The sequence below is a fragment of the Macaca thibetana genome, chromosome 6 (genome assembly GCF_024542745.1).
Source record: "Macaca thibetana thibetana isolate TM-01 chromosome 6, ASM2454274v1, whole genome shotgun sequence".
Taxonomy (NCBI): domain Eukaryota; kingdom Metazoa; phylum Chordata; class Mammalia; order Primates; family Cercopithecidae; genus Macaca; species Macaca thibetana.
Genome location: NC_065583.1, coordinates 35134407 through 35149733, shown reverse-complemented (window position 1 = coordinate 35149733; position 15327 = coordinate 35134407). Strand labels below are relative to the sequence as shown.

The 15327-nt window shown below is 37.3% G+C and overlaps 3 protein-coding genes across 9 annotated transcripts in view; 1 reads left to right on the top strand and 2 right to left on the bottom strand.

Annotated features, from left to right (window-relative positions):
* The window catches only part of TCERG1 (transcription elongation regulator 1), a 63703-nt gene extending 53673 nt beyond the window's left edge, over positions 1–10030 (top strand). For 5 of the 7 annotated variants that reach the window (XM_050793988.1, XM_050793989.1, XM_050793987.1 and 2 more), the window contains 6 exons: positions 1936–2100; positions 2393–2575; positions 5600–5779; positions 6449–6532; positions 7694–7794; positions 8964–10030. In XM_050793988.1, the coding sequence (XP_050649945.1) occupies positions 1936–2100; positions 2393–2575; positions 5600–5779; positions 6449–6532; positions 7694–7794; positions 8964–9165 (915 nt within the window). In that variant the 3' untranslated portion in view covers positions 9166–10030. Of the gene's footprint in view, positions 1–1935; positions 2101–2392; positions 2576–5599; positions 5780–6205; positions 6352–6448; positions 6533–7693; positions 7795–8599; positions 8694–8963 lie in introns of those variants that run through there. The other 2 variants (XM_050793990.1, XM_050793991.1) reach the window with 2 other exon arrangements.
* Positions 1–15327, bottom strand: part of PRELID2 (PRELI domain containing 2) — a 1077378-nt gene that overhangs the window by 745507 nt on the left and 316544 nt on the right. The gene's annotated exons all lie outside the window — the stretch shown is intronic.
* Positions 11529–14748, bottom strand: GPR151 (G protein-coupled receptor 151). Its single transcript, XM_050794026.1, has one exon. The coding sequence runs from the start codon at positions 14631–14633 to the stop codon at positions 13374–13376; it is 1260 nt and encodes a 419-aa protein (XP_050649983.1). The 5' UTR covers positions 14634–14748; the 3' UTR covers positions 11529–13373.

The window sequence follows — 15327 nt, the reverse complement described above, 5'->3', positions numbered from 1 at the left end:
TACATCACACATTTAAAAACCTATATGATAATCCTTACTTTATAGGTTTCATGTCTAACATATGAAAATTGTTTTAAGCTAATACAAATTCCTGTGGCTTAGAAAGATTCCTATTTGATATAACTTGCATGTTTTATTTAACATAAATTTTGTAAATTTTGCCTTCCAGTTGTCAAATGCATCTAGGAATTTGGTATTCATCATGTCAGATAAAAAATAGACAAGATGAACAGAAAAATTTAAGTTACATCACTACATCAGGTGGTTTCTTAATCACTGTCTGGAAATACTGGGTTTATGAGTATTTCTTACTAGTTCAAAGTGAAAGGCCAAGTTTAGTAGTGGAGAAATCCGCAGCTGATTAGCTCTTGTCTTTAGAAACATTTCAGATGCAGATATTCTCTTTCTTAAAACCTTAAAAGTATTTTCCAGAAAGGACATCAACGTCACTTTTTTTTTTTTTTTTTTTTTTTTTGAGATGGAGTTTCACTCTTGTTGCCCAGGCTGGAATGCAGTGGTGTAGTCTCGGCTTACTGCAACCTCTGCCTCCCGGGTTCAGGCGATTCTCCTGCCTCAGCCTCCCGAGTAGCTGGGATTACAGGCACCTGCCACCACACCCAGCTAACTTGTAATTTTAGTAGAGACGGGGTTTCACCATGTTTTTCAGGCTGGTTTCCAACTCGTGACCTCAGGTGATCCACCCACCTCACCCTCCCAAAGTGCTGGGATTACAGGCATGAGCCACCGTGCCTGGCCTCAGTCTCACTTTTAATCCTCCAGTAGGAGAAATGAAGTTGTAAGGGGAAATGATAGTGTTAGACTAGGCAGAAGGAATGATTCATATATTTTTGTGCACACACATTTTAAATCCTGATTCCCCTGATCAGGTGGGAAGGTCCATATTCAATTCCTACTGGAAGGGAGGGGTTCTTAATATGGTCAGAATCCTTTGTTGAAATGACCTTGGTTATCTTGGGTATCTTCTGTGGTAGAAGTACAAAGTAGTATACGTGGGATTAAATTTTAAAACAATTAGGCCCTCAGACGTACATAAAAATAACTATCTCATTTACTCCTTTCCTCACCTATTTAAATAAATAAGAAATACAGTTTTGGAGAGGGGTTTTAAGTAGTTGTATATGTTGATACTGAAGGATTAATGTTTAATACCTTTGATATAATGTTATTAACTTGGTATTTCAGTTGAGTATAATACTGGATAAACACTTACATTCTGAGTTTATAATGGTATAGGCATACATGTTTAATGCTAAAAAGTATAGATCTGAATGCAATTTTTTAGTAATGGTTAATTATGAACATAGAAATTCTATAACTTTCTCACATATCAAGGTGTACAACTGCCTTTTTTCACCAAAATACAAATTTTTACCCCATTTTGATTTTAGACATTTGACAGTGTAAGTTTGTAATGACTTGCAGTGATTTTTAAATGTCTTATTAATTTCAATGGCCAAAATTTTTATCCATATAGTTTTTTAAATAAATCATTTTTACCATGTTGATATTAAAGTATTATCAGCTCATAAGCCTGACTCTTAGCTAAAAATAAATGCAGCTCGATGTAAATTTATATTCCCTATGAATACATGGCAGTTCTGAGATCTGAAGTTATCAACAATCTGAAAAAGCCTTTTTCTATATTTGAATAATTTCTTTATAAAGTATTATTTATCTTGAATTTGGCAAATTTTAGATGAAAGCTTATATGCTTGTTGATGTTTACATTTCTAGTAAAAGAACACTTCTGATCTTTTACTGTAATTCATTCTACTCTAAATGCCTGTATTTTAAAAGCTATTCTCATATTTAAGGTAAGTGAATTTTTTTTCTAGTTGTAAATATTTAAGATATGATGAATTTCTCATGGTACATTATTTTCCCTCCCATCCCACTACCTGTTTCAAAATACAGATTAAATCGGATTTCTTTGAACTATTATCTAATCATCACTTGGACAGTCAGTCTCGATGGAGCAAAGTAAAAGACAAAGTAGAAAGTGATCCACGTTACAAAGCAGTAGATAGTTCATCAATGAGAGAAGATCTTTTCAAACAGTACATTGAAAAAATAGCCAAGGTAACTGTTGTGTTTACTTGTATTGCTTTCATTGAATAATACAATTCTAACTTGTGTTTAAGGGTATATGTTTTTGGGGATTTTTCTATTGGGGGTTTGGAATTTTTCTTGTTAGTATTCTTAACATGAGAGTCTAGTCGATTTGGAGACGAGAGTGTTTAAACACACAGTGTTTAGGTATATTCTGGGCAAAAACTAGATTTGGAATTTTTTATTTGGCAAGCTGGTTATTCTGTAAAAACATACTTTGATGGAGTTGGTAAGAAGGATAATGTAATTTTTACTTTTACAGAATTTAGACTCAGAAAAAGAAAAGGAGCTTGAAAGGCAAGCCCGCATTGAGGCAAGCCTTCGAGAACGAGAAAGGGAGGTTCAAAAGGCTCGTTCAGAACAAACAAAAGAAATAGATCGAGAGAGAGAGCAGCACAAACGAGAAGAAGCTATCCAGAATTTCAAAGCTCTTCTGTCTGATATGGTATATGTTAATATTTTACTTTTTTTCTCTAACATACTGGATATTGGAAATTTATTATATTACTGTTATGAATATTTTAATGTTACTCAATTCTGAGGGAGATAATTTGCTAAATTATAAAGCATTTAAAAATTGAATACTTGGTATTAGTACTGTTACTATAGGAAAAAACCCTAGTTATTTAACAAATTCAGAAGTTAGGCATTTTGCACATATGGAAAGTCATAATCATTTAGTCTCACAACTTTATTATTTATCATTCTTGATGAAAGTCGACATACCACACACTTACCTGCCATAGTGAGAAACAAAATGTGCTGAACACAATTTAACCTTCTTGATGATTTAGGGCCATCATTGTGATGATCAGTTACACTCGTAGATGGTATGACATTGAGGACTGGAGGTGTAACTGACCCCAGGAGATACCCTGAAACTTTGTTGTAAATCTTTCTCCCTTACCCCTCCGGGTTGTTGAGGTATGTAGGGTTTTTTGTCCCTACAGTGAATGCCCCCAGACTACTGTCCTACTTGCTAATATTTTTTGGAGTTGGGGGTGGCTTCTCTTTGTCACATCTCTCCTATGCTATTTCTTTTCTCTTTTTCAGTGGAACTTTTTACTCTTGTCACTTCTGATTTCTTCCCTTGCATCTGTTTCTTACTCTACCCAGAGGTATCCAATCTTTTGGCTTCCCTGGGCCACATTGGAAGAAGGAGAATTGTCTTGGGCCACACATAAAGTTCACTAACATGGCTGAGCACGGTGGCTCACGCCTGTAATCCCAGCACTTTGAGAGGCTAAGGCGGGCAGATCACTTGGGGTCAGGAGTTCAAGACTAGGCTGGCCAACATGGCAAAACCCCGTCTCTAGTAAAAATACAAAAATTAGCCGGGTGTGGTGGTGCGTGCCTGTAGTCCCAGCTACGTGGGAGGCTGAGGCAGGGGCATCACTTGAACCTGGGAGACGGAGGCTGCAGTGAGCCGAGATTGTGCCACTGCACTCCAGCCTGGTGACAGAGTGAGACTCCGTCTCAAAAAGAAAAATGTACGTTAACACTAATGATAGCTGATGAGCTAAAAAAAAAAAAAAAAAAAAAAAAACAAAAACATCTCATAATGTTTTAAGAAAGTTTATGAATTTGTGTTGGGGCACATTCAGAGCCATCCTGGGCTGCATGTAGCCTGTGGGCCACAGGTTGGACAACCTTGTCCTACACCCTAGACAATTATAGTAGTTTCCTAATTTCTGTCCCTACCTCTAACATTCCCTCAAATTTATCTGTTCTATTGCAGTCACAGAAATCTTCATAAAAAACGAATCTAATTTTGTCACTCTCCTGGTTACTTGCAGGGGATGAAGGTTCTCTGTACTCTCAGCAGTTTCCTGCAGGTCACATTCAGCCTCCTTAGCATAATATAAAAGATGGTTCATTTCTTACCTCCCACCTTCATATTTCCTAAACACCTTTGCTTTCTTCACTTGCTCCTTGAACTGTAGCCTTGCTGAACATGCTTAATGAACCATACCATCCTTCCATTGCTCATGGCAGTCCCTCTACCTGAAATGATTTGGAAGTGTTCCTGTTGCAGTGACACACTTTCTCGTTCTTCAAGGGTACACTCAAATATCTCTCCTGTGAGGCTACTCCTGACCCATCTAGGCAGATTCGATCTCACTGTTCCTTAGACCACCCTTCTGCTCAGCATATGACTCTGCAGCACTTATTACCTGTACTTGCAGTTATTTGTTTACATGTTTATCCTTTTTGTTTTTGTTTGTTTGTTTGTTTTGAGATAGAGTCTCTGTCACCCAGCTGGAGTGCAGTGGCATGATCTTGGCTCACTGCAACGTCTGCCTCCTGGGTTCAAGTGATTCTCTTGCCGCAGTCTCCTGAGTAGGTGGGACTACAGGCACGCGCCACCACACCCAGCTAATTTTTGTATTTTTAGTAGAAATGGGGTTTAGCCATGTTGGCCAGGCTGGTCTCAAACTCCTGACCTCAGGTGATCCACCCGCCTCCCAAAGTGCTGGGATTACAGGCGTGAGCCACCGCGCCTGGCCTTTTTATCCTTGTTTTTCTTCAAGTGAGCTCTTTGAAAGAAGGGATAGCGTCTTATTTTGTAATCTTACTGTGAAGCATGGTATTTATCTGACTTGTATTTAGATGCTTGGTAAGTGTTGGTTAAATAAATGTTTTTATCTTTTTCTTTTCTTACCTTTCTGTCATTTTAGTCTGCGGTTCTTCACATTGGCAGTAGTGTGGCTTAACTTTTAATGCCATTACCACCAATGAAGCATATCTTTTTGCTGGTTGGTGAGCCAGCGTGACCTGTTATGCCTTCTATTATGCTGTCTTCTTTTTAAAAATTGTTTTGAGAAATCATAATTGTATATACTTACGGGGTACAGTTGCTGTTTCCATATAGGTAGATAATGTGGAATGATTAAACCAAAGCTGTTTAACATATTCATCACTTTGTTTGCTTGTAATTTTTTGTGGTGAGACATTTGGAATTTGCTGTCAGTTATTTTGAATATAGAATACATTATTGACTTTAGTTAACCCTGGTGTACAGTAGATCTCAAAACTTATTCCCGCTGTCTCTCTGAAACTTCCTTATCTTTGACAAGTAACTCCTCATTCTCTCCCTCGTCCTGTCTCCTACCCCCTAGACTTTGGTGACCATCTATCTACTCTCTATTTCTGTGAGTTCAACTTTTTCGGATTCCACAAATGTGAGACTATGCAATATTTGTGTTTCTGTGCTTGGCTTATTTCACTTATATTCTCCTCTAGGTTTGTCCATGCCACAGATGAATAGAATTTTCCTCTTTTTTTTAAGGCTGAGTAGTACTCCATTGTGTATATTTATTACATTTTCTTTATCCATTTATCTGTTGATAGACACTTAGGTTGATTCCGTATCTTGGCTATTGTGAATAATGCTGCAGTGGACATGGAAGTGCAAATAGACATTCAGATAAGTCTCTTTGGTGATATATATATAATTTTTTCTCTTCAGGTACGTTCTTCAGATGTGTCATGGTCTGATACTCGTAGGACCCTCCGAAAAGATCACCGCTGGGAATCTGGATCCTTATTGGAAAGAGAGGAGAAAGAGAAACTTTTTAATGAACACATTGAAGCACTTACCAAAAAAAAGAGGGAGCACTTTAGGCAACTTCTGGATGAAACTTCTGCGGTAAGAGTCTCTTATTTTTCTCATTTTAATCTGGATGAATCTTTGTTAGTAATTTCTTAAAGCAAAGCATTGATATGATTTTTAGTGTCATGGTCTTTAGATTCATTACTGGAATTCGTTATATGACAATTCTCTGATTTAAAAAAATTATGGTATTCTTAATTATTTAGAAATTCCTATTCTTTCTAGTTTTCACATTCATAACTGCTCCTATAGTAATTCAAAATGTCCTTAGCTGTGTGGTCAGTGATCCCTCCTGATAATAGATTTAGCAAATTTCTTCTTTTGATCCATTTTCAATTTGGTACTGTGGCCTCTTGTTCGGCAGTTTGTACGCTTTGTTATCCAGGTTTTGTTCCTTTTTATCTGCTCTCTTTTTGGTGATGGTTTCTTCAGAAGTTACGATGTTTGCCCATGTAAATACAGGGTTTGCAGGTGATTGTCTTAGGCCACCTTGAAAGTATGGCCATGAAAATAACTCTTGTGGCAAGCCAACAAAAAGAAATTGCATTAACGCTGCTTCCCTGTCCCTAACTAGTCCAGTTACGCTTGGGCATTACAAGAGATCGCAGGTCAGTGTGTAATATTATGTACCATATGTGCTGCAGTTTGACCCCCTAAGTAAAAGTGAGTTGTATTTATGTTTTTTATTCACATGTCTTTTCAAAGATTACCTTAACATCCACGTGGAAAGAAGTAAAAAAAATCATTAAGGAAGATCCTCGGTGTATTAAGTTCTCCTCCAGTGACAGGGTAAGAGGATTTTGTGTCAAGATTTACTATCAATTTATAAATACTTAAATATGAAGTTGATTGTTTTAAGTGAATTACTTTTAAGTGTATGAGAAATGAATCTGATTTTTAAGTTCATGTTTTGTTTCTTGCATGATAAATTAGCAAGAGAGCACAATAGAAAGTTTAACATTTTAATGCTTGGGGTTTTAGGATCTTAGAGGTTTAATGAAGCTGCAGTTTTATTTTAGTCAGGTACCACTAGACAGACATATTTAGATTTAGGCTGGCAATTGGTACCAAACTATGAAAGCACTTGACTCTTAAGCCTGACTAACAGAACCCTGTAACGAGATCGCTAGTTCTCATATGCTTCAAGGTCTGAAACAGTGAATGATGTTAAGAAAAGTGTTGTTTACTATAGTTCATTTTATCCCTAGGCCTTTTATTTGTTTTCTTTTACGTCATTCCCCTTTCCTGGTTGGTTTCTCTAGGTCTGGGCATCTTTTATAAAAACTCATAAATCTAATCTTCTTCCCCCTCAAAGTCTATTGGATTGTAGATGTTTGGACCATAAAATATGCATGACTGGGAAAGAGGGGTAGACCCAGTCTCAGTTTCCAACTTTTCTGACTGTTTAGAATTGATAATAAAGTATTTTTTAAGTCCAAAGAGTTTATTCATCTTATGACTTTTGGCTTGCCAGAAAGCTAAATGCTCAGTACTGTGTAAGTTAAGTTTTGAGTGTTAACCTACAGTTGCTGTATCCACAAATTACTGTTTTTGTTCTTGAAGTTAAAAATACAGTGTGCAGGAAGTGAACACTTAATCCTTAATATCCTTATTTTTAAGTGTCCACTTCATGAGGTTATTATGAAGATTGAAGTAGATGATCCTCATAAAATGCTCAGCAGTGTAGCGCATAGGAAGTTCTCAAGTTTCAGCCACTACTAATTTATGATTCCTCATTCTTTCTATATGCCACAAAAATGAGCATTGCAGATTATGTGATTTAATGAATTTTATATATGAACAAAATGTACCCTGTTGCCTTTTTCTTTTGAAATTTGAATTTTATTATGTGACTTAAACATTACTGTTTAATAAATAATTGATGTTTATTTTGGAATTAGTGGGCTTTATTTCCATAATCTTAACTTTTTTTTTTTTTTTTTTTAACAGAAAAAACAAAGAGAATTTGAAGAATATATCAGAGACAAATATATCACAGCCAAAGCTGACTTCAGGACGCTTTTGAAAGAGACCAAATTTATAACATATAGGTGTGTGCAATGAAATGTTTCATATTGGCAGTCATTCTCTTTACTAGTCTTTACTCTAATGGTCAGAGCATTCTTTGCATTCACACACATTATTAATTTTTAGGGATAAGAAGATGCCAACTTCTGTCCAAAGTCAAATACAGCCCATATCTACCATACTTTTTTTTTTTTTTAAAGAAAGGGCCCAGATGTCAATTCTTATTTTGTGTTACCCACCCATCCAGTTTTTAATACATACCTTTTTTTTTTTTTTTTTTACTTCACTGCTTTTTTTAGGAATACTCTCAACTACGTAAGAATTGTATTTCATGAAAAGTCTTTTAAAATAATCTTTCACTATCAGTTCTTTGCCTCCTCTGAAGACTATTCAGTGTGGTTAGATCATTCTAAAGCATGAAATCATCTATGTAAGCTCAGCATAAACATTTTTTTTCCCCTCAAAGGAAAGCATTTTGCTGGGTACATTTAAATGCAAATTGTAAATTATGAAATTAGAGCCTATAAAAAAGATTTCTCTGTAGCAAACCCACCCCTAACAATTTATCATCAGGAAAACAATTTTGCATTGCTTAACCAGTCAGTATGCAGGAAACCATTTTTGTTTCATGCTCCAGCTTTTCTTCTTTAAGAGAGAAATTTGAAACATCTTAATAAAGGGTATGTGCACGGGAGGCTAGATAGTGCTGAGGGTGTGGTTTTTAGATATTTTGTCATTTGGATTTTTTGGTCAGGATCCTTAATGTTTTGCATCAGCTTGGGCTTTTAAATTAGATGTGAAGTAAGACTTCTTTCTACATTTTTATAGTTAATTTAGTGAAAGATGTGAAAGTGAAAGCTTGTGAAAGATGCTGGGATTGGCAGCCCCGCAGACTGAAGTCCTCTGTTCATCCACAGAACAGGTACAGCACGGGCAAGATTTACCCACCCACCCTCAGCCCTGATCTGGAGGGACCACCACTAGGGGTGGGAGGGTAATTCAGCTTCTGAGGCCCTTTCACTCCTTGGAGTCTTTGCTGAGGCGACTTACAAAGGTGACCACTGCAGTGAAATTTTTCTTAAAAAAAAAAAAGTGGAAACACAATTAGGAACTAGATGGACATTTCCAGCTCATTTCTGAAAGACCTGTGAACAGCCGTCAGTAATTCTTGGACTTCTTTTTCTTATTTCAGATCCAAAAAATTAATCCAAGAATCTGATCAGCACCTGAAAGATGTAGAAAAAATTTTACAGAATGACAAACGGTATTTAGTACTGGACTGTGTGCCAGAGGAGAGGCGTAAACTGATTGTGGCATATGTTGATGACCTGGATCGCCGGGGTCCACCCCCACCACCTACAGCATCAGAGCCCACGAGACGATCAACAAAATAATTCTAAATACTCTTCCACAGGGGTATCTATTCAAAATGCTTGCATGAGCCAATTTTCAGGTTTTTACATATATGTGCATTAGTCAACCTATTGCAAAACCATCTGACAAACAGAAGGAGAAGCATTTGTGAACAGTTTCTGAACAGAACACTTTGGAAATATTTATGCTTTTCTTTGTGTGGCATGACTGACATACATACTCAAATATAGGCTGTCTCTAGTAAATCTTAAAATCTTGAAGCTAAAATTCATCCTTTTATGAGGTGTGGAAGTCAGTGACTTGGTGACGTTCTTCCTAGCAGTGTTAATACATGCAAGAAGTAAGAGCATTTGTGGCTTGAACTTGCCAGATGCAAATACTACAGACTCCAAGAAAACCTGAGTTGGGGTTTGTTTTGTTTTGATTTTTTTTTTTAAAGCGGGTAAAAGAGAAGACACTGAAAATTGAATTCTTATCTTCCAGAGGCTACGATTATTATAATGGACAATACTTTTACCTTTGTCTCTAAAGATCAGATTAGTTTTATTTGTTCACTTACGTGCTTTGATTATCCCCTCTGAATTATAGACCAAGTCTTGTTGTTTAGCCTAAGAGAAGATTTATGTAGTAATTTCTTCTCAGGTATGGAACCACGGTCATAACTAACATGTTGGCCAGAATAGAACCACTGGTTAAACATATTTTATTCACCATTAAGTGATCTTTATCAATATTCTGGATTAGACAACAAATTACCTTTCTGGGTGTTTCTTGTAAACTATACTCCTGTTTGAATGTTAAACTTTGTTGCTAAAGTTTAATTTTAAGATGTTTGAATGTTCAGTTTATGTATTTGAACTACAATAAACCAACCCTTTTTATATATCTGTATTGTATATGATTATTGTTACTTAATTTTTAAGAGCTTATTTTAACCTGATTTTTAAAAAAGCAGCAAATAGAATTTCGCACAAAGTAAGTTGACTCTAAATCTTAAGTATTACCTAGTTTTTAAAGGTTTGAATATAATTAGTATTTGCAGTATAAAAAGGAAAGAATTTGTAGAGAATCATTTTGGTGCTCAAGTCTTTTTAGCAGTGCCTTATTGCCTCAAAGCAAGAAGATGCTGGGGTTTTTTTTGTTTTTGTCCTTTGTACTGTATGATGGTTTGCACCTTTTTGGCATTCTTTCAACATGTGTGCGTCACACCATGAATCGGTTCCAAATTGATATATCTAGCTTTACCTCCCGAGTTGAAAACAAATCTTTTTATTTTATCCCCTCATAGATTGCTCGCTTCAGAGTGCCACATAAATAAATGTTTAAGAAAATATATATATTAATAGAATAATTTATTTTCCATTATCTTTTACCCACTATGATTGTAACAAATCCTAGAAAGAAGGAATACCAACAGATCTGTGTTTGTATGTTGTGTGTATAGTCACAGACACACGCATTCACATTCATGTTATATAGTTCTTAGCTTAAATCTATTAAGTGTCATAGAAATTTTGTGAACTCTGTATGTAGGAACCTGGCATTGATCAGACTAAGGTCTTCAGCTATAAAGTTGATAAACAGGATATGTTTTTTCTTTTAATTCGTACAAAGGATCTCACTGTCTCCTAGGCTGGAGTGTAGTGGTGCCATCATAGCTCACTGTAATGTTGAACTCCTGGTTTCAGTGATCCTTCTGAGTAGCTGAGACTGCAGGAATGCATTACCGCATTACCATGTCTGGCTTTTTTTTTTTTTTTTTTAAGAAATGGTTTCACTCTGTTGCCCAGGCTGCTCTCAAACTCCCGGCCTCAAGCCATTCTCCCACCTCAGCCACCCAAAGTGCTAGGATTACAGGTGTCAACCACCACACCTGGCCTTGTTTTGTTTCCTTTTTTCTCTTTCTTTGAAGTTCATTTTATAAGTTCATTGAGTGATTTTTAAGTACTCTGAGGAATGAAACTGAAGTGCTTGCCAAGAGGAGCACAACTATAATGTAGTATGTAGAAATATGACTGTCTCACAAGGGTAAAGTTTCCAGAATGCCTTATTTTGTTATTCTGAATTCCACATAGTATTGTTTGTCCACTTACTACATTGTTTCTCATAGTAGAGAAGTGAGAAGAAAACAGTTTGGTGATATCTGTTCTAATTTCCTACTTTTATCTTAAAAGTATCCGGGATTGAGCAGATAAGACACAAACCAAACTTCTCTAAGCAGATTTTTTAAGGGATCAAGTCAGGACTTACTTTGTGTATCAGGTTCTTAATGAAAGGTTCATTGTGATTACTCTTTGTTCCAGTGTCTGCATCTTGATTTGGTGCTTGTTAGCAAACTCTGAAAATAAGTTCACTCTGAGACATGTTCCAGTGTTAAGGTCAAATGGCCCCATAAAGCTCCATTGTTCCTAATAATGATTTTGGAATGATAATTCAAGACAAAGACAGCTTTAAATCTCCAGAAACAATCTGAAGTAAAACGTAATTATTTTTATTTCTTTACAAGTTTAAAGTGTCAAACCCTGGAAGCTTACATCCTAAGTTTACTACATATAATGAACATAAAAACTATTAATTCAAATAATCACAGACAATGATAATCCTTTCTGTAACTACCATATCACAAAACAATATTTTGGATTCTTGGGTTAAATTTTACTGTATTTGAATACATGAGCTTTACATAAAATTTGTAATGAAGGAAGTAAAAAGAATATAGCCCTACCTCCTGTGTTAAAAAGCAAACTATGACCACTTATGAAAAAGCAAAGAATCCGGAAACCCATACACAACATAAAAAACAACATCTTTTTTTTTTCCATAACATAATTCTTTATATTTCAGATTCTGCATTGCTTCGTTTGCCCTAAAGGCATTTTTCTGTTCTGAGGGAACCTTTCAGTGAAAATACCCGAGTTCTATAACAAAGTAATCAAGCATCATGGACGAATATCATTATACTTAAAAGGGGAAGAAATGTATCATAATCATGTTTTACTGGGTGTGTTTTACCTTGCCATAAAATGAATGGTTATTGCCTATTACTCAAATTTTACCATATGTCTGGGTACACAGTTTTACTGCTTTTCTTTCTGCATTGCCCTTATGCTTTTTATTTTGTATTCTTAACCAAATTCTGTCTTGTGTTTGTTGGATTTTCTCTTTTTAACATCAATCTCTTTCTCAGGTTGCTCGATTATTTTTGTAACTTAGAAATCCTATAGTATTTTAAAAGTTGAATAGGGTTCAAGTTCAGCGTTATGGGTGAGGGTAAGTTTAGTACCATTAACAAGAAAGATCACCATCTCCATCTTCTATTTATATTTGAGGAGTAATCTATACCTGTATCATTAACCATGGTTTATCTTGGGAGAAAGGAGATATTAAGAGGAACACATTTCTGCTTATAGAAAAATAACTGTCCCACATTCTGGAAGTGAAGAGAGGGATTTTTAAAGTACTTTTTCCCCCCATATCAGACTATTGAAAGTCATTGGAAAGCTGCTAAAATTCTCAGAAACTGAAGACTCATTCAGGTAGCTTTAAAAAGTTCACTGAAGCAGGCTTTAGTATAAGTTGGAATTTATTTAAACTTAGCCAGAACCAGCCATGGGTTGAAATTAGTCCAGAATTGGAATCAGGTGCTGTTTCTTTTTCTTTGACCTTCAGTCATGAACATGATGATACGGACTTTTCATCAAGTAAATTAACATTTATTAAGTAAATGAAGATAACTAAAATTTATCATTAATGTGTTAAAAATCTCAAGTGAAAGTACATTTTGAGCTTTGGTTATGTGAAATACAATTTGGTAGGTAAAATTAGGACTAGCAGGTCCAGGATGAAACTGAAGGTAGAGGGGCTCAGCTTTGACAGAACCTCTACTCCAGGCTCCAGCCGGTCCACTACAGGGCTGGTCCTAGGGGGTACCCAGTGAAACCATTGTGAACAAATGACAGAATAGCCGGGCTATCTAATCACTTTGACAGCAACATCTTTAAACAATTAAATTGTTTGGGAAGCCAGGTTCTAATTCTGAAACATAATTATCTATTCTAACATGGTTCTCTACTTACCACATTGCACATTTGGAAAGTGTAGATTGTGGAATATTTTTGTAATTCCTAATGGTAATAATTGTATTACAGTTTGTAAAGTCAGCAATATTGATAAGCAGCAGTACAAGTAAATACAATAATCACAATTTGTTTTGCTTTGAAACTTAAATCTATTTAACACCTTCCCCTGTCTCTTGATCTTCATGTTCCCAGGGGATAGGGTCATTGTCCTGTACAGAAGGGACTGTGTCCCTCTCATGCCAAAACTGCTCTACATCAGGAAGGACGGGAATCTCTGCCTTCTCAGTTTTCCCTTTGCCAGAGGAAGGAGAGCTGGGTTTCTCTTTTTCTGGTATGGATGCTGGGGATTCTGGAGATGGAACCTTGTCAGGAAGACCCTCTGAGTTGCCAGCTGGTATGTCCTGCGACTCTGAGATAGCTGGAGGTTTTTTGGTTATCATCCATTTCCATACACCTTTCAAGCCTTCCCTGAACTCCTCTGACATCACAAGAAAAATAAGAGGATTTGCTGAAGAGATGGAAAACATCAGGACTTGAGACAGGGCTATGAACCCTTGTGGTGGGGCCGGGCCTGCAGCCTTCAGATGCCATACCCACAGCCAAGCTACCCACTCGGGGAGCCACAGGAGAGCAGAGGTGATGGCGATGCTCAGCAGCATCACTGTGACTTGCTTTGAGCGTATCTGGTTTCTAAGATTTTGAGTCTTAGTTCCTCGTTTTTTACATTGGTCATAAGCTCTCCAGAAATAAAAGCTTGCAAAAAGTAATGGAAGGCCAAATGCCAGGAGTGGGTAGAGCTTACCAAACATTGACATAAACTCTTCAGCCACAGCTGGTACATCCACGAGGCACATTTCCACACCTTCATGATGCCTGATGGTGCTAAAGAACCATTCTGGCAGGGGTAACAGGCTGGCCACAGTCCAGATGGCCACCAGCACGGACCAGATGGTGTAGTTATGGATACTCACTTGCTTGGCCGGGTCACTTGCATACATGAAGCATATTTTGGCCACCACAACGATTGTCAGGCTCTTGGCTGCCATGCATGTGTGGATAAACCAGTCAGAGGACTTGCAGACAAACCAGCCTAGATCCCAAACACTTCTGGAGTATGCTGTAGCTCGGACAGGTGCAGAAAACAGCAGGAGAGAGAGATCAGCCAGGCTGAGATTCAGAATCAGGGAGTGGATCATGGATGGCTTTCCTTTCCAAGCATTGTGAAGGAGGATGCCAATCACACACAGGTTTCCCACGAAGCCCACCAGGCAGACAGCCACCAAGAGAGCCGGGATGATGGTTCTCCAGTCCTGGGAATCAGAGGGCATGTACCCTCCAGCAAAGTGGAGATGAGCAAAGGACACATTCATGCTGCTGGAGTTAGAGTCTGCAAAGGCAGCTGCCAGCATCACTCTTCACAGCTTCTTACAGAAGTTAGCTTCTTATTTAGGTTTGTCTTCCTGCCTGGGCTCTGTTGCATAGGAAATAAGTACTGCGTCATCAGTGTCAAATGACACCTCTGGATCCTCCCCTTGCTTATTTCCTGAGAGCAGAATGTGGAAGGAGGCTGGCTGTTAAGCTCTTCTCTGCTGCATACAATATACTTGTGACTGTACTGACTGTCAGATAGCAGGACCACATGGCTGCTGCTCATTAGCAAGTCTAATACCAAATCGTCAGCCCTGTGGAGTAATACAAATATACCCATAAATGATGAATGAAGAGAACATACATGTAAGTGGCGTATGTTCCTTGGGGGTCACTAGAGCCAGTGAAGGCAATTATTTTCAACCAGCTGTTCCTAAAATCTTGACTGCAGTCTGTAATTTAGTGAACACTACATCTGAACCAAGTTCTTTGAACTTCACCTGATGGCCTGATCCAGTGGGTCTGGAGTAGGACCCACGAAATCATTTCTAACAAGTTCCCATGAGACTCTGATGCTGCAGGGTGGGAGACCACACTTTGAGAACCAGTGTTTTAAACAGAACTAAAGCTTCCCCGACCCACTCTGCAGAGATGAGCTTCCTCTTCTTTTCCCCAACCCTTACAACCACCTCAGTCCCATCAACAGCTGGCTGAGATCAAACACAGCTGGATAAT

Bases quoted from the DNA above. Each gene is read 5' to 3' on its own strand.
- GPR151 (XM_050794026.1), bottom strand. From the start codon at position 14,633: ATGCTGGCAGCTGCCTTTGCAGACTCTAACTCCAGCAGCATGAATGTG.